This window comes from Diabrotica undecimpunctata, chromosome 5 (genome assembly GCF_040954645.1).
Source record: "Diabrotica undecimpunctata isolate CICGRU chromosome 5, icDiaUnde3, whole genome shotgun sequence".
NCBI classification, from domain to species: Eukaryota; Metazoa; Arthropoda; class Insecta; order Coleoptera; family Chrysomelidae; genus Diabrotica; species Diabrotica undecimpunctata.
Window position 1 is genome coordinate 157,291,687 of NC_092807.1, and position 20,463 is coordinate 157,312,149.

The 20,463-nt window shown below is 31.3% G+C and overlaps 1 protein-coding gene across 1 annotated transcript; it reads left to right on the plus strand.

Moving 5' to 3' along the window:
• The first annotated feature begins 5,824 nt into the window (after positions 1-5,824).
• Positions 5,825-17,018, plus strand: LOC140440857 (uncharacterized). The gene is made up of 2 exons (XM_072531218.1): positions 5,825-5,982; positions 15,567-17,018. Exons 1-2 carry the CDS (start codon positions 5,874-5,876, stop codon positions 16,904-16,906), a joined length of 1,449 nt encoding a protein of 482 aa, XP_072387319.1. The 5' UTR covers positions 5,825-5,873; the 3' UTR covers positions 16,907-17,018.
• Positions 17,019-20,463: the final 3,445 nt, after the last annotated feature.

Here is a 20,463-nt window from a genome sequence, read left to right on the forward strand (position 1 = left end):
AGGTATATTTATCAATGGAGAAGTTTTGAATAACTTACGTTTTGCAGACGATACAGTAATAATGACTGATAACAACAATGATTTACAGAACGTAATGCAACGCCTTAATGAGCGCTGTTATAAGTACGGATAAATTTAAAGAAAACTATATGCATGATCATGACTAAATCTGCACATGCAAATATCCAACTGACCATTGAAGATTCCGCAATTGAGAGTGTTAATAACTATAAATACTTAGGAACATGGATAACATCAAATGTAGACCAAACCAAAGAAATTAGGACACGCATTGAAATAGCAGATGCATCATTCATTAAACTTAAAAAGTTTCTGTGTTGTCGGGATATAAGGTTAGAACTACGCCTGAGAATGCTTCGATGTTATGTGTTCACTACTCTTCTTTATGGCTTGGAAGCGTGGACACTAAAACAAGTCCATCTGAATAAGTTGTCCGCCTTTGAATTTTGGTGTTACAGAAGAATCCTACGAATATCATGGATTCAAAGAATGTCAAACGTGGAAGTAACTAGAAGGATAGGAAATGAGGCGGAAATAATATTAACTATCAAAAGACGAAAACTTGAGTACTTAGGACATGTGATGATAGATATATCTTTTTAGGTAATGATCAACAAAATAGATATAAAAGTGCACATGTAAGAAATGTTGCCAAAAAGCTATTTAGAACCTGGAAAATATGGTTTCCCTGTCTGCAATGAAGCCTACAAATCAAATTAAATACATATCTTGCAATAATAAGTGCTACAGCAGTACTCTGCAATACGTGTTTACAGGAAAATAATTATAAATAGTGATGATGATTTTCTAGAAAATACTGATGTGCCAGAAAATAGAAATGTTAATGATGTGGAACAAGGTTTAAATTTTAGGAGACATTTTCTTCAACAATGTTATGCATGAGAATGTGAATAAATTATTGAATACCTATGTTAAATATATTCTTTGTTATTTTATATGTCGAAATGTATTTTTTATATTTTAATTTAAAATAAATGAGGGTTATACTATACTCAGACAACTTAAGCAAGTAGGTATATCTTTATTGAGTTCAAGTTGTCTCTCTCCTTTTAAATAAGTGTTTATTCCTTTCACAAAACCTTTCCTTATCAAATATAAAATTAATTACACGTTTAAAATATTAGTATTCTTTATTTAAAAATATATTTATAAAACTTCAAGATAAGTATATTTGAAAGTAACAATTTATAAAACTAAAAAATGGAATAATATCAGGCTTGTTAAATATAAAATAATATAATAATCGCTTTACAACCACCATAGTATACATTAAAAACAAAATCACCAAAAAAAAATAACCAAAACTAGTATTTACATTTAGAATTTTTAACAGTTTTCAATATAATACATTAAGTACAAAATACTACATACTAGTACTAGTATTTACATTTAGAATTTTAAACAGTTTTCAATATAATACATGAAGTACAAAATAAGAATAGTTATTATATAAATGATTGTTTTAAAAATCCATAACTATAGATTACTATTAAACTTTGGAATAATTCAAACCTTTTTTTGGCGAATGTTTTTTATTTGCAATTATAATAGCTACTACTCCATTAGTAGTAGTGTTTGTTATTACTGTTACATATTGCCATAAGTATATTTAAGATTACTTACCATTTGAAGCACATTGACATATTCGATAGGAACAACAGGTGTCATATTACAAGTATTACTTGAAATTCTTATTATATGTACAGGTAAGATTTCTCAAAATTATCATACATAAAAACTCTTTATTTTGAACTGGAAAAGCAATGGATGGAGTCAGATAATTCTGATGTTACAGTAATTAAACTTATATGTCCTCCTATCTGGTGGGCCTCCTTTTGTTCTACAATTATTTAAGTATGAAAATATAGTAAATTTACCTCTTCCAAATACTTCTGTGTTGTCCCAAGGACAGACGATGCTTACATATATGTCGGGAACAGCAACTTTCACAAACTGCATACCTACATCAGGCTTTGGCTTTTTTAAAGGGCCATCACCTGTAGCCAGCATGCTGTTGTTTCTCTGCATTTTCTACTATAAAAATTTTGCTTGAATAAATAAAAGTATTTTACCTCTGTTTCAATTTGTTTTACAATTTTCGTAGCTGTTCTGAAGTCCTTAATATATCTACTTCAGGCTGGCAGTTATATAATACGCTGTATTGTACTCCCAACCCTTCTTTTTTCATTAAGGAAGCACCGTTGGTCCTTTTATTCTGTACCGTATTATTTTCCTTTACCAGCTGGATTAAAAACACCTTTCCTTTTGTTGAATACACTTCATATTTTTTAGTACAATGTCCGCTCATCTAAAAATCGACATACTTGAAATTTATTCCCTCGAATGCATATTTTTTTATAATATATCTTACATACCTTAAGGCTGTTTTAGCAGTTCAAGCCAACTGCGATTTGAAATGGGCGTATCACTTACTTTTCTACACTGCTTACGCGAGACCATCTTTACTCAGTGCCGCCGGCCGACGGGTAGTTTAATGACAACAAATACATTATTCTCCATTCAAATTAGTTTTAACACGAACTAACTGACCGTACGTTCATGAGATTTGACGTCACGAAGGCGATAACGATGAAACTAAGCCCAATGATGAGTAACACGTTTCACTATTAGATTTCAGTATTTTTAGGCAATTTTCTTTAAAGTTGGAACACGCTTTTCTCGATTATTACTGGACACAGAAAGGTGAAACAAAAATCAACGATTACAGAAAAAAAAACTCTTTCGAGTGATGGGCGTAAAAAGTTTGGTTATAATAGAACGTTAAACAGTATATTCCAATTTTTTAACAGAAGTTTCAAAAAAATAAAAAAAGTAAAACCATCAGTTTAAAGGCAACATAATTTCGAATAACATGTCAAAATTTCGAGACATTTTGTCAGTAAATAACAGAGAAAACACTGTCTCTAGGTTTTGATGCACCGATAAAACAGCCTTAAAATGATTTATTAAAAATTAATTTTTTTAATACACCACATGCCTCTTCTTCAATAAAGCTAAATTTGGCGCTAAAAATATTAAAATAAAGTTTGGTGTAAATGATAATAATTGACAGAATCTTCTTGTTATTGGATGCCATCTTTCAAATTTACTTAAAATCCCTAATTTTCGTGCTTGAGATCAATCTTGTACGAGAATACTCGAAGTATCGTTTATAGAACACAACAAATACTTGAGCATGACTTTGACGTAAGTTCTACTTGGCGGAGCACGAGCTTGAGTACCGACTATAAATACGGGGCTAAGTCAGTCAAAAGTAGTGTTATGGCCCAGTACCTGTCTCTCTGGGCATATTAATGTATTAACTAATACAAGTATTGTAAAATAATTAATGTCAAGTTAAGTTACTGAAATAATTTGTGTTCAATATAAAATTGATGATATCATAAATTTATTCGACGAAAAGTTTTCGAAAAAAATGTACGTCATTCATTAATACGAATAAATTAGTATAATAATCTGTTTTTCTAAAAAACTGTAACAATTAAATATAATTTTCTTTGACTCACAAGGAATGACTACCTACAAAGAATTTATTTTAAAACTCATATGAATAATTACAATGAAGGGCGGATTAAATGTAAATATAAGGTATAACTCAATTTGCATTTTAAATTGTTTGTTTTATTCAATATTTACACACTTCTTAACCATGTATATACGTATATAGTTAGAGTGCCCGTCAGCAAAAAAGTGTATGATACAGTTTTCCTTCTATTCACGAAAATAAAATTATCTGATGATAAAATATAAATTATTCACGAATAATTCGTGATTCTAACGATTCGAACATGTAGGAAAATGACTGTAATGAGATTATTTGTAGACAACCAATTTTCAGGATACATATAGTCCGTCTAGAAAGTATTCGGAATTTTATATTTTTCCTAATTTTAATAGATTTCCATTTTGTAACATTTTAAGACAAAAGTAATGCATCAAGTAGGTTGTCCCGATAGTAGGTTATGCACAAAATCGCATGACAACACAATCTGTCAAATATTGTTGTTTGTAAACAGACTTAAAATTTGTGAAATAATGTCGCAAGTAGAATAAAGAAAAGTGGTGGAATATTTGTATAGAAAGGGTGACCGAAACGTTAAAAAATTAGTGCAATTGACTAAACTTGGAAAAAGTGCAGTGTATGAGACAATAAAGAGGATAAAAAATGTCATAGATATGAGACATAGACCAGTTTCGGGTAGACCCCCGACGTAAGATTTACGGAAACAATTTAAATGCTTTAGTGACTTTAGGACTACAAAATCCGCGCCTAATGTTTCGAAAATTAGCGAACAGATTTGGAAATCAACGAAGAATAAAAGCGTGCTTAGAAACTGTCCGCATGTCACTGAAAAAGCAAGGCTACATATCAAGGAATCAAAAAAAAATCCCTACAATGACACCTTTGCAAAGGCAACGAAAAATAGATTTTTGTCAACGTTTTCGAGAAGATAATTTTAATAATGTCTTTATATTTGATGAAAGTTCAAATTTCCAAATTTACCACTAAAGTAATGGTTTGAGGAGTGTATACTTATATAATAATAATATAATAATAATATATTACTAATAAATAATACTTGTATAATTATACCACTGTGTATAATTCATGGTACTGTTGATAGTTCTAAATATTGTGACATCCTAAATGGTTTTCTTCTTGAAACGGCTCATGTTTTATATCCAGAGGGGTGGCGTTTTCAGCAAGAAATGCAAGCTGCCATACTTCTGCTTATTCTCAAGCTTGGATGCAAGAACACGAATTGGCAACAATTCCGTGGCCAGTAGCAGTGGAGCTGGTAGTGGAGAAACAGTCTCCTAAGGCCAATAATCTTAGGCGGCGATCTTCACGGTCTGTTGTTCTACAGCGGCGTCCAGTGCCCCTTGCTCTTTGCGTGTGGCCTTCTTGATGCCATGCCTGACAATACCTAACTACGGTATCTACACTTCTTTGCACTCTAACTGCAACTTCTCGAAAAGAAAGTCCAAGTTCCCAAAGTCCCATTATACGGCCCCTACCAAACTCACTAAGTTGACGAAATTATTACAGGTCTCCGTACTCTAGGCATCGTAACCAATCGTAAAGAATGTCAAGAACCACAATCCGCCAAATTTGGATATTTACTGTGGCTGAAATATTCATTTTTAGATTGTTAGTGAATTTAAAAACAAAAAGTATAAAAACCGGAATCTCCAACTGACAAGGCTAAAAACTTTATCACTTGTTTTTTTCAGTAAGATAAATAAATTACACCAAATTTTATTGAAATAAAATCATTTAAACTGGGTGTTCGGATTTCTATGTCACTTAGTATATATGATAAAGCCAGTAGGGAAAAACCGGAAAGTTGTATCGACTGTAAAAAAGAAAGCTGGACTATTTGGGTTACCTTGTCGGGTGACAAAATTACGCATTACCTTATAAAATAAGTAAAGAAGAGGACGTTCATGTCAGCAAAAAAAATGTAATTAAAACAAATTTGAGAGATTTGGTTTGATTGCACTATATATAATTAATTTATTACTTATAATAAATGAGCTTATCAGTTCAGAGGTAGATCAGGTCAAGACATTTCTAATCTTCAATAGGGGCGACATAACGTAAGAACTTTTATAACATAATTATGGTTTACAATAAACAAGATTTTTTTGTTTTACTAACTTCTGCTAATTAAAACAAAATATTGATTAAAAGTTTTATGTTCATATTTACGATATGGAATAATATATCCTCCACACTATAAAATAAATGTTTATAAATAGTCTCGGTTAATATTGTTATTACAAACAGTTTTGAAGAAGTTTGAGGAATGGCTGAAAAGAGGTTAAAAAAATGGCTATATCACCAACCGAATACGAATTTTATCGACAATGTGAAAACTCGCTCAGTTTGTTCTGTATATATATGTTGTTTTACAGGTAAGCAAGTGTATTTATAAATAACACTAATAATAAAAATGAAGAGTTCTGTATCTCATGTAGCCTTAAAAATACCGCGAGTTAGTTAGTTAGTCATAGTTAGACTTCGGCAAATATGCATATTGCATATTTTGCATATTGTGCATATTTTATGCAAATATTTCATATTTTGGCATATTTTTATAAAAGTTTGCATAAAGTGCATAAAAGTTCAGATTTTTATACTGTATTTGAAAATTTTTAAACATACCAATTTATTTCAATTCTTGTATAAAATTTTGTAGTCATTTTAATCAAGAAATGATCTAAGTACGTAATCTCTACAGGTACAAAACATTTACAATTTCAAAAAAGATCAATTTAAGTAGCCCTCAACATTCTTAGAAAGTCTCGGTCACTGAGGCATTCAGTTATTGGATAATCGCTAAGGGTTCGCTCATTTGCATTTTATAATCCCCAAATCTATCTACAATTTATTGTATCTTAACAGCAGGTAAACGGCTAATAGTTTTGTTCCTAATTTAGGGATTTTCCAAAATCTCCCAGTTTATTGAATTAGGTACCTAAACATTTCTAATTTGATGCTCAGATTTGTAAATCATTTTTGTTTTGATATTCAAAGCGTAAACACTCGTTGTGCGTAACAAAAAGGAAGAATGTGATTTTATAATGCCTAAAACAACCAGTGCTTCAACTTGGATTAAACCTTATAAAGAGCTGTCTATGGATATGGGAAAAATCTACTGTTCAGTCTGTGGCAAAATTGTAAGTATCTAATATTTTCTATTAAATATCTAATATTTCATACATACAGGGTGTTTCCAAATGACACTTACAACGTTTGACTGTAGATACTTCTCGAAAAATTGAACAAAACGATATAGTTAATGAGGGGTCAAACTTATTTACTTTTCGAGATACAGGGTATTAAAATTAAAAAAAATTAAATTCTTTTAGTTAATAACAACAATAACTTTAAAACCAATAAACGTATTTACTTGAAATTTAGTACTCGTAGGTTGTTTTTAAATGAAAAATAGCTTCCTTTAGTGAGAAAAAATTGTCCATGGTACAATACAATGGTGTGTATTTAGAAAAATTTTTCACCTTTACTTTTTTTTATGAAGTCAGCTATTCTAGAACACAATTATTTTTATTGTAATTGAATTAACAAAAAAAAAACTTTTGTTGAATTTTAAAATAAGTTATATGATGTACTAATGGTTAGTAACAAAAACTAATTTATGGATTAATACTGCATTTAAAACACTTAGCGAGTGTTTTTTTTTCCAAACCAGTTATTTGATTAACCAAAAACACCTTGTATATTTTTATATTTTAAAGGTTGGGTTAAAATAAAGGTTTTTATTTTTATTTATAGATAGCATGTGAGAAGAAATTTCAGATAGACCAACATGTGAGAACTGCTTCACACATTGCAAAAAAAGGAAAAATAGGAGGAAAACATCAAACTTCAATGGCTAAATGTTTTCAATCTACTTCAAAAAAATTAGATGAGCAAGAAACTTTTAATGAAGACTTGTGTCGCGCATTAGTGTCTGCAAACATACCGCTTTCAAAATTAGCAAATGTGAATTTTAGTTCGTTTCTAAAAAAATATTGCAAACTTAATGTTCCAAGTGATCGGTCTCTAAGAAGAAATAATGTGAACGGGCTATACTCGTCGGTGTTTATTAATATTAAGGAAGAAATTGCAGATAATTATTTTTACATATCTGTAGACGAAACCACTGATTCCTCAGGAAAGTATATTGCTCATTTATTTATTGGTGTTCTTAAAGAAGATACCTTACCAAAATCTCATCTTATTTCATGCCAGCAACTTGAGAAAACAAATGCTTTAACAATTTCGCGTTTTATACAAGAAACATTAGCAACTTTTATTCTTCCGACAACTATTCCTTCTAATAAATTACTGCTTATTTTATCGGATGCTGCTCCTTATATGGTGAAAGCAGGACAAAATTTAAAAATATTTTTCCCAGATTTAATACATGTTACTTGTGTAGCGCATGGATTAAACAGAGTTGCAGAGAAAATACTAAAAAAGTTTCCTCTTGTAAATACCATGACATCCAGTGTCAAAAAAGTATTTCTTAAATCTCCTATAAGAATTCAACTTTATAAAGAAATGCTACCTAACATTCCTCTTCCACCACAACCTATTTTAACGCGATGGGGAACATGGTTAGAAGCAGCTAATTTTTATGCAGATCATTTTGTTAAAATAAAGAACATAATTGATACGTTAACAGATGAAAGTTCCCAATCTCTTTTGGATTCTAAACAAACTTTTCAGAGTAACTTGCTTCAACAAGAACTTTCATTTATAAAATCAAATTTTAGTTTTGTTCAAAAAACAATTACTCAGTTAGAATCACCAAAACTGTCATTGTTCGAAAGTACAGCATTAATAAAATAATTTGCGTCATGTTGTCGGACGTTAGAGGTAATATTGGAAAAGATATTTTAAAAAAATTTGAAGCTCCTATGGAAAAAAATAAAGGTTACCATATTCTTTCTGAAGTAGTCAGTGTTCTAGCTGGAAATATTTCGGAAACAATTAATTTAGAACCAAATGTTTTGGTTAGTTTGAAAAATGCTCCCGTTACATCAGTTGATGTTGAACGAAGTTTTTCCATATATAAATATATGTACTCAGACAGAAGCCACAAGTTTTTGTTAGAAAATTTTGAACACCACTTGGTCATTTATTGTTACCATAATTCTAAATAAGTTTATTCATACTTAAAAATGATGTAGTTACTTAAAATAAATGTAAATCTTAATGAATAGTAGGAAATATTTAGTTATGCACACTTTTTTTTTTAAATAAAATTGTTACTATTTTACGATTTTTTTATTTATTTGTATGCATATTTTGTAAAATATTTGCATATTTTCGGGTAAACACGTGCATATTTATGCGCATATTTTCAACATTTTTATTTGCATATTTGCCGAAGTCTAGTCATAGTAGTCCGAAGTAGCTTGACCGAATTTTATGAAATTTTATGTGTCCTTGGTAAGTTTGAGAATAGGTCGTAATATATTTTTCACGAGTCTATGGTGTATGTGTGGTTGGTCCCAAACATTCTTTTATTTTTTAAAGAAATTTTTTTTATTTTAATTTTTTTATGATGCCCCGTTAAAAAATACATTCAACCCTTCATTTTCACACTTCTATTCTTCTTCTTCACGTGCCATATCCTCTGCTGCTCTAAAGAGGTCAGCAGAACATTTCTATTACTAACCCATATTTTTTACTTGCAATATTAGTCTACTCCTCCGAAATGGCTTAACGAAAATCCAAATACGAATTTGTATTTTGAGACCATTTTCCAAAATGGAAATTAAAACAACAAGAATAACGTATTGGCAATTATAATTGTTATTTATTCCAATTAAATATAATAGATAACCTAAGTTAAGTGTCCATATTTATTAATTTCATAGTTTGCTTATTTCCGTTGTACTTTTGTACAAACTATTCCAATCTTTGTCTAAATACCTATCGTCGGCTGTATGGAACAGTGGCACAACACAAAAACTGGTAATTTTTCAACACGGGTGTTTAAAGTTTGTATAGCCAATAATTGTGTCTTATTTGTTTTACTAAATTGAAATAAATTTTGGTTAATTTGGGAGAGCGTTAGGTAGCCTTTAATGAATTGTAACACAGTCTTTTAAAATCATCCCTTATTTTGAGTTGTGCCTATTGCACATCAACATTTTGTCTTTCAAGACTAATTAAGGCAAAGACAAAACTGGCTTTTTTGTTATTCCTATCAACTGAAATAAAGGTTCAGTAAATAATACTACAAGTTAGGGGAGAGGCCGGTACATTGGCCACCTTTCGAGTAAATTCAAGATAAATTTATTATAAATCATAATATATTAATGAGTATCAACTAAAATAATGTCAAAGCGCTTGGTAAATTAAAAATGTACTCTGTAATCCCAAAAAAATACAGGTTATGCAGGAGTAACTAATTTTTTTTTTTTCAAAAAATGTGGCCACTATACCAAACTAGATGGTACAGTGGCCACAAAGGTAAGGTACAGTGGACATTACTTGCAATTCTTATATTTTTATTTATAATATTCATAAAAAAGAAAAGTAATATTAATCTTTAACAAATATTATAAGATGATAAATCCGCTTTTAAAGTAAATAAATTTGCTGTTCGTCGTGTTGCTCCAGCACTTTTTGATTGGGTTAAAATAAGCAGCACACCCCTGGGAGCCTGAAGGTGCGTTTTTAACCATATAATTTTTAAAAAATTTCCTAGGAAACACTAAAAACGGCGAAATCGAATTACCTATAGCTTTTATTGCATTGCAAATGGTTACCAAAGTGCCTCTTTTATTTGAAACTATATGGCCTACTTGTTTCTGTTCTTTTTGGCTTAATTTTCCTGTATTTTGCACAGTTGTTAGTGCTGTTTTGTCAACATTGTATACCTAACTAGGTGTTAATGCATATTTTTCATAAATCTTCTTAAGATTACTAAAAAAATTTGCAACGACTGGTCGTTTAAACCCCATTGCCCTACTTAGTGATGTTGCTTCTGCTGATCGTAATGGTAATTCTGAATTTCGTTTCATAAAAGTTGTAAACTAAACTTGCCTGCCTCTTTTTTTCTTCCCATGAAGTTGGTATTTTTTTCCATCTAGTTGTCTGTCAGCTAGTTGTCTGGCACCTTTCGGATTAAGACCATCATGAAGCTTGGTCATCGTCTGTAAATAATTACTCAGTTCTTTTTCCACGGTTGAAGAAAAAATTAGATTGATACCCTAATTTGGGGTCAATCTTGGAGCTCCCTCTAGAACATCTAAAGTCCAATCTATATTATTTTTATTTTCGTTGCACTTTTTAAAATATATCCTACAATAATATAGTATAATTCACCTTCCCAAACATCATAAATCGCTTTTCTCTTATTTTCATCTGTAGTTTCTCCAATAACAGGATTTTTTGGTATTTTCCGTGGCATATTACAATTTGAAACAAAATTATTTTTGATATTTTTTTTGCAGAAAGAACAATGACCACTGCTTTTTACAAACGTATGTAGAAACAGTGGCCACCACTTTTTTGTCAAAATCTGTGGCCACTGTTCCTGCATAAGTGTGTGACCACTGTACCAAAAGCTCAAGGTTTAGGAGGCATAACCTACTTTGAAGATAGATCATAATTTACATCACCTGCAAGTTTTAAATACTATACTGTATACCACGAAACATACAGAACATTTATTATGTATATTATTTTTGGTTGAAAAGATGTTTAAACTTACCTGCTACTTCTACACAACAGACCTCTCAACAGGTTCATATACAAAATGGTTCAAAACGATGGTGTAGGGGCCAAGCGTAGTAAGCGACTACTGTGACTAAAATTGTTAGCGTTTGTACTAGATGGCGCATTTGTAGATATCTATCAAACAACAACAAAATATTTAAAAGTGGCCACTGTACCTTACTGACCACTGTTCCAGCCTCTCCCTTACTTGAATGAGAAAATATGTTTATTAACAACGATAAGAAAAACGAAATAAAAAATTTATATGTAAATAATAATAATAATAGGAAAAATTATGATTAACAATGCTTTAAATGTAGGTAGAAATCAGCTGAATTGGTGAACACTCTTGTCTTCACAAAGGCTAGTAAGGTCTTTTTTTTCTTTTTATTTATTGGTAGGCTGTCAGTGTAAGCCTTTTCTAGATCTATAGTATTCATGCTTTCTAAACCTTTTCTTGTTTTTTTCTTGCTAGTATCAATAATTGATCTATACTCCTCTTGTGCAAATGAATTTTTAAAATAGTAGTGAGTACCAGATCTTTTTTTACATGAATATCACAAATATCGTTGAAATGAAAAGTATGTCCTTGGACATATTCATTGAAAATTGTCGCTGTTACCCTTATTTTGACTACGGCCGACAACTAAATAGCGATGAAGAAGTTTTAAAATGGTTTACAGGGTACTGATACATTGAAATTAGGTACTTGTTTTTTCTTTGGCCACCATAATTGTCTGAGTAAAATATGAATTTCAAATCGTCAGAATCGGTTTTTATAGATATTTGTTCCTAATACATCAGCAGGCATGAACCAATTTTTATCACCTTTACTGCCTTCTCCTTTGAGCCAAACATAGCTGTGCACATTTTCCAGTTCGTTTTTCTGAAGTTCACGTATAGGGAACTGATATGTTGATAGCTTAGATTTAGAGAAGCAAATTAGTTACATTTTCTTTGTCAAGTGTTTTTAGCTCCCGGCTTAAGTTTTTCTCCTTATGATGATTACTATAAGCATCTTTTAGGGTTTATAGTAACTATCATAAGTAGAAAAAGTTTTTTTCACTGCTCAAATTTTTGTATTTTTCACAATACTGACATTAATCTTTTTTGGGAAAAAAGACTGCATAGTTAAATATATAATTAAAAAGTTTAGGATATAAACCAATTTCTACAAATTCATCATTGTGCCTTTGGTTATCAGCTTTATAATCATTGTACAGATCTGTCAATATTTTGCCTCCTTCTATATATATTTATTGAGGTACTACTTTGACAATAGGGGCTCTCCATTGTCGGAATTGAAGAAAGGTGTTTACGAACCGTGTTCATAGTTTCGTTACAAAATGATTTATGCAAGCTATGTTTACCTCTTTGATCCTTGCTTATAAAGACTCTTTTCGTCTTCCCAATAACAGTTCGAATCTATTAGTAACTCCAATGGAGGATATAAAAAATCTTTTGCACACTCTTATTTTTTTTCTGATCACAGTTTTCCAAATAAAATGCATGATTATAACCACGGCTTGATGTGTTACCTTTATCTGCATATCGATCTTCTTCTTCTTAACGTGCCCTATCAAGTCCCCTTGACGTTGGCGATTAACATGGCGAAACTGTCTCTGTCTTGAGCTATTCTAAAGAGTTGCTCAGCTTTCCTCATTCCTGTCCACTCCCTGATATTCTTCAACCAAGAGGCCTGCTTTCTACCAATTCCTCTGCGTCCTTCGATTTTACCCATCACAATAAGTTGAAGAATATTATATCGGTCTCTTCTTACTACGTGTCCAAAATAGGCCTTCTTTCTACATTTGATCAAGCAGCTCGCGAGCAGCATTGGCTCTCTCAAGGACTGCCACATTTGTCAGCATAGCCGTCCATGGAATTTTTAGTATAGGTCTGTGCAGTCACATTTCAAAGGCCTCCAGACGATTAATGGTGGATATTTTTAATGTCCATGCTTCGACACCGTATAAGAGGACTGACCAAATGTAGCATTTAACCGTGCGCTTTCGAAGTTAAAGTTGCAAGTTATCATTACAGAAGAATGACTTCATTTTTAAAAATGTCGTGCGGGCTATCTCGATTCTACTTTTTATCTCTTGATCTGGATCTAGTTGATCAGTAATATGGCAACCAAGATAATTAAAACTGGACACTCTTTGAATTATATGACCATCAACATATAATCGTGCATCTTGATGTGCTAAACGGCTAAACACCATGTGTTTTGTTTTTGAACAGTTTATGTTTAGGCCAATCTGTGATGGTGGCATCTGTGAAAATGGTGTTTGGAGAAGGAGGTACAACTACGAGATATATCACAGATATAAACATATATTTGGTGGTAAAGACGTAGTATCCTTTATAAAAATAGGAAGACTAAGATGGGCAGGACATCTGGCAAGATCACAGCAGAACAACCCTCCTAGAAGAATCCTTATGTCACAACCTGTGGGAAGTAGAAAAAGGGGTAGACCAAAACTCAGATGGAGGGATGGTGTAGATGAGGATGGTAGACAAATAGGCGCAGCAAACTGGCAACAGTTGGCAATGGATAGAACTGACTGGCGTAATAGACTTGGGAAGGTCGAGGCTCTTTTATAGGGCTGTAGCACCAATGATGATGATGATGATGTTTAGGCCAAACTCTCTTCCCACTGTATCAATGGTATTTAAAAGGCATTGTAATCAATGGCATTTAAAAGGCATTCATGTCCTCACTTAAAATAACTGTATCGTCTGCATATCTGATTGTATTTATCAGAATTCCATTAACTTTCACGCCCCATTCCAAATTATACAGCGCTTCTTTAAATATTCTATCTGAATATAAATTAAATAACAGTGGGGATAGTATACAACCCTGTCTGACACCTCTTTGTATTTTATATATTTCTATTGATTTTCTGCATATCGATATGTTGGTTTAATTATATACATGGATCTCAGAATATAACTTTGTTGTTAATTTATTTTAATTTTCCCATTAACCAATATTTTTCAAAGATCTGTGTTTTTTCTTGTAACGTGAATTTTTTTCTCATTCCAGTCTACATGGATTGCAAGATTGATCTCAACTGCGAACTTGTACAAGATTACCGGTAACATTGGTGTATTTTTGGCCTGAATTTCTAAGAAATTTTCTGACATTTCTTTGCCATTGGTTTGGGCAAGCGGGCAAGCCTTCCTTTTCCTACTTTTAGGTTTATTATTCGTCACGTCTCCTGGTACTTTAGTCTCCACATTTTCATCAGAGACCTATGGATGGAAATGGATTTATTTTTTGTTTAAACCGGCAGATGTAATCAAAAAATCGTCTTAAGTATTCTACTAAATCGATTATTTGAAATTATACATTAAAATAATATTAATATTATTACTTACAGAATGACGGTATTAGATTTTTGTACGACAACCGCTGATACGTATTTCGACCTCCTTAGGTCTCGTCAGAACGGTATAGTCACTGCTCTAAGAGAGACCTAAGGAGGTCGAAATACGTATCAGCGGTTGTCGCTGCACTGTATCAAAACAAAAATCTAATACCGTCATTCTGTTTTGTTATTTACTTCGTTTGAAGTACCAGAAACTGAATTCACTACGAATTTTGATCAGGATAAACGGCTTGTGGAATGCAATTTTAGATTCCCTTGCCGAGTAATTTATCCAGCTGTTTGTTTGTTTCACAAATTTTAGGAAACACAGTTAAGATTTGAATTCGGTTTCGCTAAGTAGAAATCGTTTGATTTCTCTTTTTGTTTTTATTATTACTTACGTTACTCCTGCTCGAGATTAATTTCCTTCTTTTCTGATAATCCTTCGGATATGACATTTTTAAAACAATAAATTTATTCTTTTTATTTAATGTGACACAACTCCAGAATTCTCACTGATACAGTTTTAAAATATCTAAAATTGTCTGCTAATAGTGGCACAACTCAAAAGTGCCGGTATTGCATAGAAACTTAATATCGACAGGGTTCGACTTCCACTGCACAACTAAAAAGGGCCAGTACTGCAAGAAACAATTTATCTCAACCGACAACATGTCATAACGACACTAGTGACGTCCAGCCGACATTTTTGCTAATATTATTGTGCCAGTTTTGCAGGTCATAAATAAGGGTTTTTAAGCTTTCTAGTGATGTTAACTCAATTTTGTCAATTTTGGAGATAAGCCACTATTGCATACAGCCGACGATATAATATTATGGAAATAAATTGCATAAGATTTTAATATAAATTAATTTTTTAGCTAACCTGTTATTGGTCTCAATGGGGAGTTGTTTATTTTGGGCATCACCAGTACTACCGAAACTTCTTTCGAATGACACAAATGTTAACCCATTAGGAAAACCTATAAGTACTATGGAAGTATCAATAATAGCAACATGTCAATTTCTGGGCAATGGAGTTGGATTTCTTACAATGGCTAAAGTGTCTAATTGGATAGGGCGTAAAAAGACTATGCGTTATTCGGGATTGAGTTTAGTTTGCATGCTATTCATCCTAGCATTTGCAAAATCTGTTTATGTTTATATTATACCATTAATTATAGTAGGTTTTAATCTAAGCGGGATTTACGTCAGTGTTTCTGTATATAACATTGAAATATCGGAAGTTTCAAACAGAAGCAAAATAGGCTCGATTCTGGGTATTGCAGCTCCCACCGGAATCTTTCTTGGGTATGTTGTAGGTGCCTATACTAGTATACAAATTTATACTCTTTTAATTGGTATACCAGCAGTAATTCATTTAATACTAGAACCTTTAGTTATAGTTGAATCTCCGGTTTATTTAGCTTCAAAAGGAAAAGACGCCGACGCACTTAGTTCACTAAAATTATTAAGAAGTAATAAAACAAATGAAGATGTTATAAAAGAGTACGCTCAGATTGAAAAAACTGCAAATTGTGTTCAAAATACAGGAAACCGACCAAGCTTATTAGATATGTTTAAAACCAAAGCGTCTAGGAAAGCTCTTTTCTTATCTTTATTACTTTGTATTGGTCAACAAACATGTGGTAGTACCATATTAATGGTATTTTCTGGTCTAATATTTAATTTTGCAGATTCTGCGGTGTCTCCTGATACAGTTGGTATTCTTATAGGAAGTACGCAATTAGTAGTTTATATTATTGTTGGTTATCTATATAACAGGTGGGGTTCTCGAAAGTTAATGTTGATTTCTAGCTCGGTTTGTAGTTTGTGCATGTTGTTTAGTAGTATGTACTTTTATATGATAAAAATAAAATCTCCGCTTACTGAAAATTTAAGTTGGCTACCTATTCTATTAACTGTATTGTTTATAATGGGGTATGGTGTGGGATACGGATTTCTCCCAATATCGTTATGCAACGAACTTTTTTCTACTGATCTGAGATCTTTGGGTTTTGCAACAAGTATGTTAGGAGAAACCGTCTTTGTTCTTATTATACGATTTAGTTATCCGTTCTTATCTGAAAACATTGGAGAATATTTTGGTATGTTTGTTTATTTTATAGCAGGCTTATTTAACTTTTTCGTTTTTTTATTTTTATTACCAGATACTAAGGATAAGTCATTTCAAGAAATACAGATAGAGCTAAGTAAATAATTTTACAAACAAATTATATATTTAATTGTAATTTATTATTATGTAAATAAATCAATTAAGAATAGAAATATGCTTTATTGTTACTGAAAATTGTACAATTTTATGGACAAAGCTTACAAAAAGGCAAAAAATAACAATAACAATTTAAAAGTTTAGTAAAATTACATAAATCGACAATATAACCGAATAAAAGATAGTAATATATACAATCCATTGCAAAAATTACATAAATTGCAAATTGCATAATAAAACCTTACGAACTAATAAATTTAAGTTGCTGCATGTTATTTCCAAATATATATATATATATATATATATATATATATATATATATATATATATATATATATATATATATATATATATATATCGAGAAAAGGAGTACGACCGTCAATCCAAAATAAACTAAGGTACACTCGAAGAGTGGTGGGTTTTTCAGTCAAAGTGGAGAAATAAAAGACAAAGAAGGTGGCTACTTCATCTATTTATTGAAGACGTTTCGCTTTCTGCTCAGAAAGCATCATCAGTTCATCTAAAAAGAACAATATGAAACCAAACATCCATAGAGAAGTTACAACAAAAGTGTGTTACCTTACAAAGACATGTAGCAGTCAATGATGTTAAAAATATGAAAACACTTACGAAACTGGACATTCAGAGTTAACGTTGTATAAAATAATTAATTGAAACTAGGTATAGTTTGCAATTTAACAAAATTAGCACAGCAAAAGAACATGTGATAAAAATACATGTATAAAAAAGTTATTATAAAAACTTAAGTAAAAAACATTAAGGTTTATTTTAAAGTGTAAAGAACTAAAAAGATCATACGAATGCACTTCCAACAAATTTGTTTAATAAATTAGATTTTAATTTTAACTTTAGGTAACATTATAAGTTATTTAAGATTAATAGTAATAAGATAAAATGAAGTTACCAGTCTTTAGCTTACTGAGTCTCGCCGATAAATGAATTTACAGGTTTAACACCCACGCAAACAGCATAAACAGCAAGGCAACCTACCAACCTCTATATATAAGGCGGTATATTAAAAAAATGTGATAAATTTGGTTGACAGCTTGTCGTTAAAAAACCAAACAATGAAAGGAAAAGGTGGTTAAAATCACCACTCACCCCAACAGTGATTGATCTGTCAACAAAGAACAAAGCATGCGAAGTCAATCCAAAATATCATATATTATAATATTATGACGTCACTAGTTAGCCAGCTAACAGGTGAAGATTAATACAACTTCCACAGTCCAAAGGTTTAAACATTTAGGACCGTAATGAAAAAGATTATATGAATCAATTTCAGTTTAATTTTATCAAACAAGTTCATCAAAAAGAACAATTACTTAATTATGTAAAAGTGATATTGACAAATATTAATAAAATATAAGTTGATAAATCTTAGTAAAGGAAGGAATAAGTTATTTTATTTTATTTTTATTTAAATTTATTATATGAAAATGTAATAACAAAACCCCAATGTGGGACAAAATTTAAGTAAACAACATATCAAGCCTAATTCTGTAAAATTAATGCATGATAAATCTGACTCAAATTACTAATGTCGGTTCTCTTATTAAGGGTATTAGGATGTTTTAATATTGAACACATTTCTAAAAACTGTCTTTTAACGAGATTGCGTACAGTTCTTCGAGTGTACCTTAGTTTATATATATATATATATATATATATATATATATATATATATATATATATATATATATATATATATATATAAGAATTACTGGATATCAGTGACTGTCGATATAAACAAACAACACAGTTTATTAGGGTTGCAGTCAGAAAATTGGCCGGGATCTTAATGAAACACTCTTTTGACTTTTGTCTAGCTTTCGGAATGGTTTTATTCCTTTTTCAAAACACTGTAATAAGAAAAATATGTAAATATTTATAAAATATCACAATTCTTCAGTGTAACTTACTAGTCGTTGGGATTATTTGTAAAATGTTGATTGTCAATGCTTTTAACATGTTGTGGTTCAACACAACAACCACAAATCTTTTCAGAGCAGCAGTATTTACAAAATACAGGTGTATTATTAAAATAAAAAGCATAATTAAACAGAAAATCAGATGTAATGAAAGGCAAAAGATAAAGTAAAATAGGGTAAAACTGCTTTGACAAGTTCTAATATATATATCATTATATATCTATCCACGCATGCTTTAAAAACTCACACAACTGACAGCCCAAACTAGTAGCGTTGCACGCTAGCTGTCCTTAATTTTATCTTTGATACCTCGTGTTTTTAATATTAGATAACCTTAATAATTATTATTTTATTCTTTCTCAGGAGAACTTATATCATCATAAGAAAAAAAATTAATTTGATATAAAAACATGCATATACGTAATGAGCGGCGTATTTTATTAAAACAAATTAACGAAATACAATTTTTGTCAAAAATTCCAAGGCAGAGTCACAGCTACCACCAGCACTTTGCTACAAAACGCAATAAAAAAAATAGACACCTGGTCTACTCGTGCTGGATTTGTGTTTTCAGCTCCTAAATCCAAAGTAATTCACTTTACCAAAAAGCATAGACCTAATTCACCTTCTACAACTCTGAACGGACTTCGTTTACAAACAGTTAATTATTTGACACTTCTTGGTATCACCTTTGATAAAAAGCTTATCTGGAGACAGCATATTCAGAAACTTAAAGGAAACTGTATCCAAAGAATCAATTTACTTAAATGTCGTACTAGCTTTTCTTGGGGATCTGACGAAGAATCTCTTCTTAAAATATATAGAGCGTTAATTCGCTCTAAGCTAGATTACGGCAGTATTCTTTATATGGCATCTAGTAGCTTCCTACTAAATTTTCTAAACACGATTTAAAATACATCCCTACGACTATGCCTCGGTGCTTTTAAATTAAGCCCCGCTGAAAGTGTGTGCGTTGAATCTTCAGAGCCACCACTCCATCTAAGAAAGTAGCAGCTTCTACTTTCATACTTTGTAAGAATATCAGCAAACCCAAGTAATCCGGTAATAAACCTAATCAATCCCATAGAACCTCCCCCAGCATCCAATCAGTCTCTCACATTAGCACAAATATTATCTCCTTTATTAGATTCCATCAACCTTTCCAATACTACTTCTATTTATACTCCCAAGACAGCTCCATGGATGCACAATGTTCCAATATTTAATACTGATTTATGCAGATTCAACAAAATAGAAACCCCAAACTCAATTCTTAGAAAAAACATCCTTAACTTAACACAATTTGATGAAATTTTATACACCAATGCGTCCAGGAATGAAGACTGTTGTGGCTCCGCTGTGTCCACACTGACGACGACAATAACCTCTGTGCGATTGCCTAAAAGTTGTAGTATCTATACTGCAGAATTATATGGAATACTCCAAGCATTAAAGACTTTAATCCATCCAATTTCAAATGAAAGCATAAAAATTGCCATTTGCACTGATTCTCTTTCCTCGATTCATTCCATAAGATGCATTTTCTCAAAAAACCCACTAGTGCAGGAAATCCACACCATCTGTAACTAACTA

Coding starts and splice junctions, on each gene's coding strand:
- LOC140440857 (XM_072531218.1), top strand. CDS start 5,874: ATGGCTGAAAAGAGGTTAAAAAAATGGCTATATCACCAACCGAATACG. Junction 5,983..15,566: donor ATATATATGTTGTTTTACAG/GTAAGCAAGTGT, acceptor TTAATTTTTTAG/CTAACCTGTTATTGGTCTCA.